The sequence below is a fragment of the Aulonocara stuartgranti genome (assembly GCF_965226115.1).
Source record: "Aulonocara stuartgranti genome assembly, chromosome: 17".
Lineage (NCBI taxonomy): Eukaryota > Metazoa > Chordata > Actinopteri > Cichliformes > Cichlidae > Aulonocara > Aulonocara stuartgranti.
In genome coordinates, this window is record NC_138953.1 from 15,597,315 (window position 1) to 15,609,663 (window position 12,349).

General features: G+C 43.1%; 1 protein-coding gene across 8 annotated transcripts in view; it reads right to left on the reverse strand.

Annotated features, from left to right (window-relative positions):
- pde4dip (phosphodiesterase 4D interacting protein) overlaps window positions 1–12,349 on the reverse strand; it is a 96,419-nt gene that overhangs the window by 25,453 nt on the left and 58,617 nt on the right. For 4 of the 8 annotated variants that reach the window (XM_082509666.1, XM_082509665.1, XM_082509664.1 and 1 more), the window contains 12 exons: window positions 5,265–5,402; window positions 4,792–4,911; window positions 4,553–4,645; window positions 4,167–4,376; window positions 3,892–4,050; window positions 3,492–3,590; window positions 3,158–3,295; window positions 2,886–3,065; window positions 2,587–2,781; window positions 2,249–2,503; window positions 1,934–2,099; window positions 23–108 (listed from right to left, as the gene is read on the reverse strand). In XM_082509666.1, coding sequence (XP_082365792.1) covers window positions 23–108; window positions 1,934–2,099; window positions 2,249–2,503; window positions 2,587–2,781; window positions 2,886–3,065; window positions 3,158–3,295; window positions 3,492–3,590; window positions 3,892–4,050; window positions 4,167–4,376; window positions 4,553–4,645; window positions 4,792–4,911; window positions 5,265–5,402 — 1,839 coding nt within the window. Of the gene's footprint in view, window positions 1–22; window positions 109–1,933; window positions 2,100–2,248; window positions 2,504–2,586; window positions 2,782–2,885; window positions 3,066–3,157; window positions 3,296–3,491; window positions 3,591–3,891; window positions 4,051–4,166; window positions 4,377–4,552; window positions 4,646–4,791; window positions 4,912–5,264; window positions 5,403–7,850; window positions 10,235–12,349 lie in introns of those variants that run through there. The other 4 variants (XM_082509661.1, XM_082509660.1, XM_082509663.1 and 1 more) reach the window with 3 other exon arrangements.

The following is a 12,349-nucleotide window of genomic DNA, read 5'->3' on the forward strand; positions in this document are numbered from 1 at the left end:
CAGCTGAAGGTTGCTCTCATACCTTGGTGTCGGTCTCTTCTTCGTCGATGCTTTCAGTGTATTCAGTGTTCAAATCATCAGCCTCAACATCATCCTCAGCGCTCAGCTCTGCAGGAAGCAGACCAAAGACAACCAAATCAGAAGAAGATCAATCTGCTTTTTCTTTTACTTCAGTTTTGAGCATTTCAGAAGTTTTACAACTGAGTGTGAGACCATCACTTGCTCAATTCTTCTAATATTATTCACCCTCAGAATCATGCTGGTAATTTGTAGCACAGCCTTGTCTAACAGTCTGAGTGTTAGGCTGTATGAGTTTGATTTTCTTGTTTATTGCACTCTGCTGTAGTTTAAAGGGGATTACACTTAAGCCCTAGAATGGGATCCCAGGGATAGTCATATAGAGTTTAATCCAGAATTTAAAACCAGCGAGAAAGACTTAAAAGACGGATGGAGAAGGCTTAAAAATCCCTGAAGATGACAGGATGTTGAGTGTTCTGAGCCTTGGAAATAAAGTGGTAGCTGACAAAGAGCTAAGGCAGGACTGCCTCACAGTCTATGTTTAAGATGAGTTACTGTTATGAAGACTGGTAAAAAGTAATTATTCATTTTAATATTGAATTAAAATAATGGAAGAAAACTGTATTTACCTCACCAGTAATGATTACTAGCATTACCACAATGTCTGTATTTGCAGATATAAGTAAACAATTATATATTAAGGTATCGGTATGCAAATTTACTAGTATCCAGATCAGATACAGGGGCAGGTTCCTCTTATGTGATTGATGTTTATGTCTATTATTTCTTGATAAATAATGAATTTAAAAAATTAAAGATAAATAAATGTGACCTTGGCATCAACTTAATCTCTATATGCTAAATTTCAAATTATGACATTTATGCATATTAATCAGATGTTTCAGTCTGACACATTTTCACTCAGTGAGGGGGAATGAAGGAGAGATTTTCCTCTGAAAGGTGGACCATGTGCTTGTGCCACTGTGTGTTTTACGTGAGTTAATACTGAACATTGCACATTAAAGAAGGAAAAAAAGGAGAATTTCAGCTTTCGCAAGTACTAAAGTAGAATAATCTGAAACCTCTGAAATCACAAAGGCATTAATCAGGTACAGTATGTTTATTATTTATTACAAATCACTTTGAAGGGTGTTTGGCTCTGGACAGGGAAAAATTCAAGGAAAAAGGTGCAGAAATGCCTACAATGCAACAAATGTGGCTTCTCGTGGTGTCTGTGCAGACGCACATATATTATTCAGTTTGATACTTCATACTTACTGTGTTCTAGTGTGACATTCGTTCATTTAACAACAACAGCAACAGAGCAACTGGACCAGTAGTTGTTGGAATGCACAGAAGCAAACATGCAAACTAAATATACACAGTCACTGTACTAAACACAATGTGGAATGTGCTCAGATTTCCATGATCTTCAGACAGCATGTGACTTGAGTTAAGTATACAGAAATCTCAAACTTGCTGCAAAAAACATGCAAAGGCACACAAACACCATCATATAAAGGTTACATTCTGAAGCGCACACTACCACAATATTTGCAGTTATAATCATAATGATGATGTGTTATTCAAAAAATTAAAAATTAAATGCCTTGCTATCATTTACACGCAAAAGAAGCAGCACTAATTGTGCAAACTCACAATAACTGCACTACAACATTTATAAAGTTATTAAACAAGATGTTCTTTTTTGGGACGCTACAAGTTCAGATCAATATCCATCCGTCCGCTTTCATCTACTTTCCATGTTAGTATTTTCACACCAAAGAGTTTCAGCTGATAGATTTATGGTACATATCCCATCACCACAGTGCAGTAAGCCATTCTACAGTCACCGCTCCCCAGTGCTAGAAGTGCTGCTGTTACAGATACTGTCCCATGCTTCTCTGGTGCCCACCTCCAAAGTCAGGCTGCCTGCTGTTAGGCCGGTCACGGCCTAGGACAGGGCGTCCCATTGGAGGGCTATCCTCCTGACCCAGTCTCTCCCGCAGCTCCTGGACCTCCTGGGTCAGTCTTTCCACCAGAGGGAGCCCTGAAGGATCCACCATCTGCCTCTGAAAATCCTGCAGCACAAACAAACATGAACTCACACGCATAGAACTCATGACATGTATATACATACAAGCATAGGCAACATACACACACTATCAGCTTATTAGACAAGAGGTTCTACTATACTCCACAGATACCTTCTGTATTCTCACACACTAACCCTGATGATCTCCTCCTTCACATGCAGAGTCCTGTTGAGGGAGTCTAGCCTTGCAGTCTGACTCCTGGTAAGTTCTTGACTCTCCTTCTCCCTCCTTAGAGCCAGAAAAAGCTCCTCCTGCACTGCCTGAAGCTCCAAAGCCAAGTCTGCTCCAAAGTCAGGCTGTGATCCAAAACCTGAGCTCAGCTGTTTGCGAAGTTCCTGGAGTCTTGACTTTTGCTCAGTTATGACCTCACTCAGGCGGACTGCAGAGTCCTGGAGGGAGAGTGTTGTCAGGTTTTCTGTATATTCAACCTTTTCTTTTCACTCTCGGATTTCACATGCTTTATCTGCTCTACCTTAATATACTGGTCTCTGCTGTTGATGCTTCTGAGGAGATCCTGAACTTCCTTCTGGTGCTCCTGAGCTTGATGGGTCCGGTCAGCCAGTACTTCCTGGAAGAGGCGGTCTTTGAGGTGGAGCCGGACCTTAAGCTCTTCCAGAACATCACCTGGAGCAGACTGGATCTGAGCCAGCAAGGAGCAGCGCAGATCCTGCAGATGAGATAAGAAACAAGAATATACTTATTGGTTAACACGATCCTGGGAATATTTCTCTGCAGGAACATATGTTACTCTTCCTGCCGATCTCTCTCTACCTGAGCCTCCTGTGTGCCAGTGTGCAGTGCCTTCTGCAGCTGGTTGATGATGGCATCTCTCTCTCTCAGGATGCAGCTCTGCCTCTCCTCACTCTCCTGCTGCTGCCTCTGGACGTTCCTCCAGGCATCACACACCTGCTCCAGCTCCAGAGCCTTACCCCGCAGCAGTACTTCCAGGCTCTGATACAGACACAAACATTCCAATAAGGAAGCAAGATGAGGCAACATACTGCCAAGAAAAAAAGATGAGTTTATTTTGTGTGTCCTCTTACAGTGATGGTCTCCTCATTGCTGGCCAGGACGCAGCGCTGTCTCTCTAGATCTCTCTCCTTTTCTCTGAGCAGCAGCTGCAGGCGACGAGTCTCCTCGTCTTTCTCCTCCATGCAGCGGAACTTCTCATCCACTATTTTCTGCAGGGTTTGTGGAAATAAAGTTGTTTTAACCTCCATCTAACTAAAATGGCATGTGTTAAAATCTAAACCCACAAACTCAACCATCTTAGACTACTAACAATTAACATGATATAAAGGAGTTCACAGGACACGTTGTGTTGGTCTAATTGTTTTGGCTTTTGTCATGTGTTGGCGAGCGTACTGCTGTGTTTACCTCCAGAGCTCCGTCTCGCTCCTTTATACGCTGGCGAAGTTTCTGAAGCACAGAGTCTCTTTTCTCCGTTGGATCCTCCAGGAACTCACAGCAGTCCTGCTGGACAGCAAACAGACCGTCAACTGCAGAGTAATTACAATCCTACTTATCCACAAAGACAAAATAGAGCTTGAATGGAGCTGAAGTTTTCAGAAAGCGTCTAGGGGCTGTGAGAGCAACTGCAGCTCATCTTACTTTTAGTTTTGTCGTTCTTTGCTCAGATGCGGAGCATTTTAAGCATTAGTCATGTGCACTTCTGTGTTTATTATACAATATTGACAAGAATGAGATCTGTTTGTATTTATTATCGTCGAACATGATGGTTTGTTTACTGTTTACAGACTATTTGATTGTGTCCAACCTCCACCAGCTGTTCTTTGGTCTTCAGGGAAGCCTTCAGCTCGCTGATGATCTTCTCTCTCTCCTCCTTTTCTCTCTGTCTCTCTCGCTCACCCTCTCTCAGTTGCTCCTCTCTCTCCTGGAGAGCTGATCGAGCCTTTTCTAGAGCTAGCTGCAGCTCCTGAGTGTCGCGCATGCACGACACGATAAAGTGAAAAGAACCACGATGCAATTAAAACAAAGAAAAGAAGAATGACGAAAACACCCTCATTAAAAAAAAAAAAGTCATTTTCTCACCTGGTTGTGTCTCTCTGCCTCCCTCTTGTGTTCCAGCGACCCCTGCAGCTCTTTCTCTAGTCTCTCCAGGGCCCGGTTCAGGTCCTCCTGAGTCCTGACTGCCTGACACTGGGCTCTCTGTCCAGCCTGCAGCTCCAGTTGAGCTTGGAACAGAGAGGCCTGCAGAGCCAGGACCTCACCCTGACCTCTAATAGTCTCTGCACCAGACGCCTACAAGTAAAACCAGTCAGGGAAGAAAGAAAGACTTAAAGGGCAGGTGAGGAACCAAACAGGAATGAAACTCAACTCAACTCTGAAACATGTTTTTATTGTATGCTGAAAAATTATTTTAGATAGGCAGCTTGGTAATTAATAAAACAGAACTGTGCTTTGTGTGGAGGACCAACCTGCAGCTGCTGCAGCTGGTTGCGGTTGGCAAGCTCTTTGAGTGAGCACAGTGTCTTATTTTGCTCCTCAATCACCCTGTACAGCTCTGCAACCTGCACAATCAAAGGCACAATTCATGTGTGAAACTGTGGGGTTTTCAGCACTTCCACCTCTGACCTTACTTTCATTCTCTCTGCAATGCTCAGATTTTGAATTCCCTCCTTTATTTACTATCAAGCCTTATTTATCACTACTGTACCTCTGCCTGTTTGGAGTTTACAGTATCAGTGAGGTTCTGGATATTTCTCTCCTGTTGCTGGGCATCCTCTTGGGCCGATCGCAGCTCAAGCTCCATTTCACCTAGACGCTCCTGCAGCTTCTACATACACACAAACACCCAGAACAAAATTCCACATTATCTGGAATATATTACGGCATGTGTTTGTATGTTTTCACCCACAGTCCAAAGACATGCATGTTAGATTCATTAGAAATTCTAAACTGGCTGTATGTATGAATGTAAGTGTGAATGACTGTCTGTGTTGGCCTTGCAAAACACCAGCGATCTGTCCAGGGTGTGCCTTGCCATTGGCCAAATATTAGCAAGGATAGGCTTCAGCTCTCCTAAGAGCTGTACAAGTGGATATTTTGACAGTGTCATGTTTCAAGTTCAAAGTATATGAAGGCAAAAAGAAGATGAAGCGGTAGTTTTGGAGACTGGTGTCTTTGTACCTGGTTCCTCGCCTCGCTCTCTCTGATCTTGGCCTGTAGTGAGCGCACCTGATCCTGGGCCTTCTGCAGCTCGCCAACACACTGACCTGCAGCACTCTCATAATAACTGAGCTGACCCTGCTGATTGTCAATCAATCGCTGAAAAAGAGACAGGAGGAAGCATGACAGATTCGCCAGTGAGGAGAATGTGTTAGTAGATTATGATGAGGTATGGAGATGAAACAGTACATTTTTATCATATTACTGATGATTCATGAATACAGTTGTTAAGTCTTAACATTTGTTGATTACAACGTTATAGTAGCAGTCTGATTAGTCTGCTTTTCTTTGCATCACATGTTACGAATGTATACTTGTGGGTTATTATGAGCTGTGACAAACCTAAATTTAAAGTTTGGTTCTTAACCAAGGATTAAAAGTTATAGTCCTCCAGATAAACACAGTCTTTTATTATTGTTGCAGCTGTTGTGTGGATGATGGAGTGAAAGTGGAAAGTGATGTCAGCTTGGTGTCGGATGGCTTCCTCTGGAAGTGGGTGTTGCCATAGCAGCATTTTGTTGACTTCCTTGTTTTTGTTTTTATGAGACTGTAATGATGTGATGTCACTCAGCCCTTGGAGACATTAGCTCTGTGCGCAGCCTTTTCTACAGTCATTTCAGTTGTGTCCCAGAGCAACACTGTGTCAAGCAGTGTGGTGAAAAGAAAGAAAGCGTAAACCAACTGGATTTGTACCAGAGGAACGATCGCTTCATTTTCTATATATTAACGAATTACACTAGAATGGGGCTAATATTTACATCACTATGTTGTCTGATTGAATTAAATAATCTGATATGCAACATAATGCAGAATAAGATACTTGTAGGGGCTTAGAAATTGTGTCATCCCCAGTTCATTTCTGAAATGTGTTTTAAAACAACAGTCGGGAACATTTGAACACTGATTTCTGGTCAAAACCATTAATCAAATCCTACATACACTAAAATATACTTTTCCAAGGCCCTTTCAATAAATGTGAAGCAGATCCCCCCCCCAAAGCATGGTCTCAGTAGTCAGGAATTTAACAACAGAATTCCCCATTTGTGAGCCTTTGGACATTCTGTATTGTAGTAAGCAAGTATCAAATAACAAAAAAAAAATATCACAAGATATTTTCCTGATTTGACTCGGTGAGCCTCGTATTTGCTTCAGAAAACAGTATTTTGGGGGGGGTTGGGAAGCTCATCTTGTAACCGGAAGGTTGCCGGTTCGATCCCCAGCTCTGTCTGTCTTGGTCGTTGTGTCCTTGGGCAAGACACTTCACCTACCGCCTACTGGTGGTGGCCAGAGGGGCCGATGGCGCGATATGGCAGCCTCGCTTCTGTCAGTCTGCCCCAGGGCAGCTGTGGCTACAACTGTAGCTTGCCTCCACCAGTGTGTGAATGTGAGAGTGAATGAATAGTGGAATTGTAAAGCGCTTTGAGGGTCTCGAAAAGTGCTATATAAATGCAATCCATTATTATTATTATTTTTGTATGAACCTAGTCATAAATCGCACTGTAAGACAGCTGCTCTACATCTTTGGAGGCCAGAGAGTGATGAGCCAGAACAAGACCCAGAAAGCTTCTAACAGTTCTGCTGATATTACACGTTGAGTACTTTACCACAAGGGTACAGAAATCTCAGCAAAATAATCCAGAGTTTAGTTGTATGAATGACATATTTGTTTCTTCATTCCTGGACTAATGTGTGCACTGTGCAGTTTTGTGTATTGCATTACAATAGCCGTATATGTTTGACAATAATAGACTATCACATAGCTGTTGTGTGTCTGTACGCTCCTTTCAGACTGAACCACATTTTAACTGTTCATTAACATGACAATAGAAGTTATGAAGCTGCAGTAGACAGAAGGGCCTTTACAGAGCGATGGCTGCAGACCTTGGAAACGGTTTCCATAGCAATGGAAGGGTCGCTAAGATACCGTAAAAGAGGGTTATTTATGCTTCCTTTGAGGGTAATCAAGGCGGTGAGTGTGTTCAGCTTTGTCAGCAGTGGAGGAGACAAGCAAGAGAAGATTAAGAGGGGTCTGACCTCACTCAGTGTGGATGCTGGTCAGAAATAGTTTGCTTTATTCTGACGCCCCTACATCTGATTCTAATGTGGAGCAAATCTGACACTTGTCCCCTAGTTTGTACTCACTTTTTTTGATAAAAAAAATAACTTCAGTGATTGTAATAGGATTACACCTGGGTTTTAAATTACTACCTATAATTTTCCTACAAAGTTCTCCATATTATTATATTATATTTATTTATATTTTTTTATTTATATATAGTGTGTTTTAGAGTTTGCAACTAATTTAAGGCTGTTTACAGCTGCAAGAAGTCAGCACTTTGACTGTAAATAAGATTTTAAAGCAACCCAACCCTGACAAGTATTTTATAAAGTGCAACCCCACAGACTATTGCACCTTTCTCAAGTCTGAGAGGCACCCAGATCTTTAGGCTTTGGAACATGCTTCCCATTAAAAAGCTATAACTATTAATCCTGCAAATTGAATGAGCTAAGTTAAAGGCCATCCAGTATCCAAGGCTTCTGATGTACCTGCTGAAACTGAAATGGCCCACACAGAACATAATCATCCATCCACTGCTCCTCCATCTCTTCCAGCTCAGCCTGGAGCTCCTGTTGGGGACATGGGGTCACGATCTCTGGTATACTGTGGTGGGTGTGCAGCTCACAGTCTGCTGTCTCTGCATAGGGCAACCTCAGTGATAGGTGCAGGGGCAGTGACAGGCCTCGCTCCGGTTTGGTTTTGACTAGAACTGGGATCTTGCTGCCCCTTCGGGATTTCACTGGCCGGTGTTCACAACCCCGCAAGAGGGTCAGCATCATCTCAAACCCAGACAGGAAGCTCTCACATGGGGTCTTGTCCCACTGAATGTCTCTTCTCACCATTGCCTCACTTCCATCTTTCTCTGGGTCAGTTTCTTCCTTCTCTTTATGATCTAAAGGAAGACAACTGACGTCCACAGTGGTGTTGAGAGACTCCACAGATGATGCAGGACTGGAACTCTTCTGCTCACAAATGGTCTTTTCAGGTTCCATCCCAGCAGAAGGTGACTCAAAGGTGATGGCTGTATCAGCTCCAGGGCCTCTGGCCACAAACTCCACTTCCTGTGTGGCTGTTGAGCAGCGGGTAGTTGGGCCGCAGGATGTGCTTCTGCGCCCGAGCCTTCTAGGAACCTTACATACAGCCTCATAATCAGAATCAGCAACTCGAAGTGCAGCACAACCCCTACATCGCCTCTGCTTGTGACCAGAGAGGGAGTCTGCTCCTGTGCACTGGTGGAGGTGGTGGTGGTGGTGATGATGATGGTCCAGGGCAGGGTATTCCTTATCAGCCCATGACTCATACACGGAGAAGGTAAGATCGTCCTGGATCATGTCTGAGTATCTTACATCCTGGAGTGATGACAGATCCACCACAGGAGCGTCTTCAGACGCCGTCTCAGTCACGACTCTGACACTGGATGGAGGGGGGACCACGCTGCACTCCTCTGAGTTGTTCTTCCAGTACAGGCCTCCAATACACTGCCTCAGCCGGTCTTTCTCGAGGAGTAGCTTGTGGAGACGCTCCAGAGACAATGCCTCCACTCGGGCAATCACTGTATCAAAGCGGTACATGCGGTCTAACATGAAGGTGCACTTTGAGCACGCAAACTCACCACGGCCATCCCGGGTCAGCTCACGGCCCAACGCGTGGGAAAGCAGCACCTGCAGATTGAGCTTGGCTGTTGGGTGGAAAATCCATCTGCGCTGGTTGCCACAGAGCTCACGGGCACAGATCCTGCAAGTCTCCTTCATCTTTACCACATCTAGCATCACAACACGTGGCGAACGGATAATACAAGAGAGCTTTAAAAGTCACTTCCTTTTGATGCATGTAAGAATTTCATTGCAGGGCTGGATGAAAGATGATGCTTCTCTCCCGAACTACTATCATTTGGTGTTTTTCCAAGTTATCCATTAAATGGATAAAGGAGGAAGATGAATTCAGAGTCCAGAGTCAAATCTGAACCAAAGTGAATCTTGGGCAGAAATGTTTTATGATACTGCAGGAAAACAAAGAGGTGGCAGTCTATTCAGACATTTTATTTATCTGTTTTGTCAGATCAAATAAAAGTAGGCCCGTTAATGGAGACAAACACACTGCAGCAGCATCGTGGCCACGTTTCCCTGATTACTCAAACCTTTCGATCGGGCTGGTACGTCTGAGCAACGTGATCAGCGCCTTTAATTCAGCCAAAGACATTTCCCCTCGGAGCGGATGTGAATGAATCTTCTCTGTCATGGGTTTCACTTCCTTGGTGGGGAAGCACAGACGTCAACTCAAATCTCACTCCTGCGCTGAATTTCAACCCTGCCGTTTCCACCTGAACGATCCCGTTAAGTGTGTCACAACAGCGGCTTTTTCTGCCTTTGAAATCAATGACGTCTCTTTATATGACAGCATCTCTCTGCCGCAGCTGCTGCCAGGTAACAACCGGAAACGAACACGGAAACAAAACGCGATTTCCTTCCTTAGTCAGCGATTTGGATGTTCCAAGGTTTACCGGCTCCCGTCTGCGTCCCCGTTCAGCTGTGTCCACTTCATCAGCGGAGGCTGTCAATCGTCCGGGTGCTTTCAAAACGAAACAACGAGGCAACGCGGACTGAAACCGAAGATCGTGTATCAAAGAGAGGATGTCTCACTCTGATGCTCGAAATAATCTGGTGTGCCAATCCCGGGGAAATCTGCCTTTTCCCTCTTGTGACACTAGTCCACTTTACACAATTAATCTGGCCACAGATGTGCTATGGACACAGTACAACTTTGGTAATAACGACTACGACGGCAACGAGTTTCACTACTGATTTCTTTTCGACACCAAAAGCCCATCAAAAATGTTTTAACACAGTCAAATCAAGCCAAATTATTTTTTTGGTGTCTTTCTGTACTCTATGGAAGCCCGTTTCCGCCACTAAAAAAAAGGATCCATAACTCAAAATTTCGAGTTATTTTCTCGAAATTTCGACATATTAACTCAAAATTTTGAGAAAAGCAACTCGAAATTTCGAGTTCGCGCTGCCAATCAGTAATCTACGTGAATGACGTCATTTCCATGTTACCCGGAAGCTGAAGCCCTCAGCTACAAATGCTACAGCTAAGCTACCGGTATTACATCCAGTCGTGAATGCACAGATTGCTGAGTGTTTTAAGCCTGGCTTCACAAATGATGAAATCCCTGTGTTATTAGCTGAATCACATGGTGTTACTATCAGCAAACATACTTTAATTTGTTGGGATCCGTTTTTGAGTGCGCGGTCCTGCGCCATATGCTTCCGTGTAACAAGAAAGCGACCTCATTCACGTATATTTTTGATTGGCAGAGCTAACTCGAAATTTTGAGAAAAGTAACTCGAAATTTCGAGTTATTATCTCGAAATTTCGAGAAAATAACTCGAAATTTCGAGAAAATAACTCGAAATTTCGAGTTATGGATACTAGCTTTTTTTTTTTTTTAGTGGCGGAAACGGGCTTCCATAGTATTCTGATGTAATATTAAATGTATCTCCTGGATATGTGTAGTTAAACCAGTAGTTTTTAATAAATGAATTCCCCCCCAGTCCATATTATCAGCGTCAGAGTGGGACCTCGTGTAGAAGGCAGGACTGAACCATTTTCTTGGCTCGGCTGAACGGTGGGGTGGGGTTGGTGAGCCCTTCCCTTTAAATCTAGTGACTGTCTTTCAAATGAAATTTCTGGATTTCTTCAGGCAAAAGATGAGGCCTCTTAATTCACTCTTACCGTAACTGTCAACACAAACATTTATGTTTCTCTGTAAGTAAAAGTTCCTATGTTAACAAATGTTAACAGTAAAACTGGAGTGCAGATGCAAGGTAAACAGTCTGTTCTTACACTTACAAAAATAGTTTCTTTTGATTGTGTTATTACTAATGTAAAGTCATCCAGTCATAAAATATTATTAATTTTAACGTAGTCGCTGCTCATTTGTATTGTAAAGAGATTTTTTTTTTGAACGATAACCAAACGTTTTAATATGATATTTTGATCTCTCCATGTTCAAAATGACGAAATATAAAACTAAATAAGGTAGGATTTCCCCTCGGAAAATCTTAATGTCATTTACCGTTTTTATTTGGCTTTTAATCATGTTTGTGGAAATCTACAAGCAATCAAATGGCAGTAGCAAGGACTAACACTACATATGATGTTCCATGTGCAAAACCTTCTGCTAATTCCCTTTCAGATCATCCATATTAAATCAGGGTGTGACCGCCTGTTTAATTAAAAATCTTACTTTTCATTTCCAGCTTGTGTGTTTGGATGTATCAATAAAATTAGCCCTGTGTGTTTTCCATCAGGTTCATTAAATCTAAATCTAATCTCTAAATTGTCAGCATGGAATGAGTTCATGCCTTTCCCAGGGGCACACACTCCCAGTCTGGCCTTGATATGTGTGTCACACAGCATGAAGGGGGAAAGGAGGGAGGCAAATGGGCTCTGTTATTTCTCTGGAATTGATGTCAGTGAATCACATGACACTTTAATCAAGAAGCAGCCCACTGTCCTCCTCTTAAAAGAAGCCCCTCCAACATGCACACACACACTTAAAAAGCATCATCCATCTTTCCTTATTGAAGCAGGCTAGCTGTGTTGTTGATACAACTGCTCTCACATGTGATTTATTTTCCTCAGAGTGTGTGGGCCAACACAGAACTCTATTTTGGCCCTTGCTTCATCTACATTTGTCACCCTACAAGCCACTAGAGACACAACACTAAAAACTGATCGGCTAGAATGAGGCACGCAATCAAAAATCCATTAATCCTAATCAGAGATAAGTACCAAACAGTGCTGACAGACTGCACCCGCTGTTTACTTTTTTCTAAGTGGCAGAAATACCAAAGGGTGACAGCAGAAAATGAACACTGATGCAGACAGAACAGATATCCCCGCCCAATTTTTCTCTCTCAGATGTGTCAGTTGTTGCTGTGCTAGTTAAACAACCGATTCCTTCTGTGTGTTGAGCCGCCAG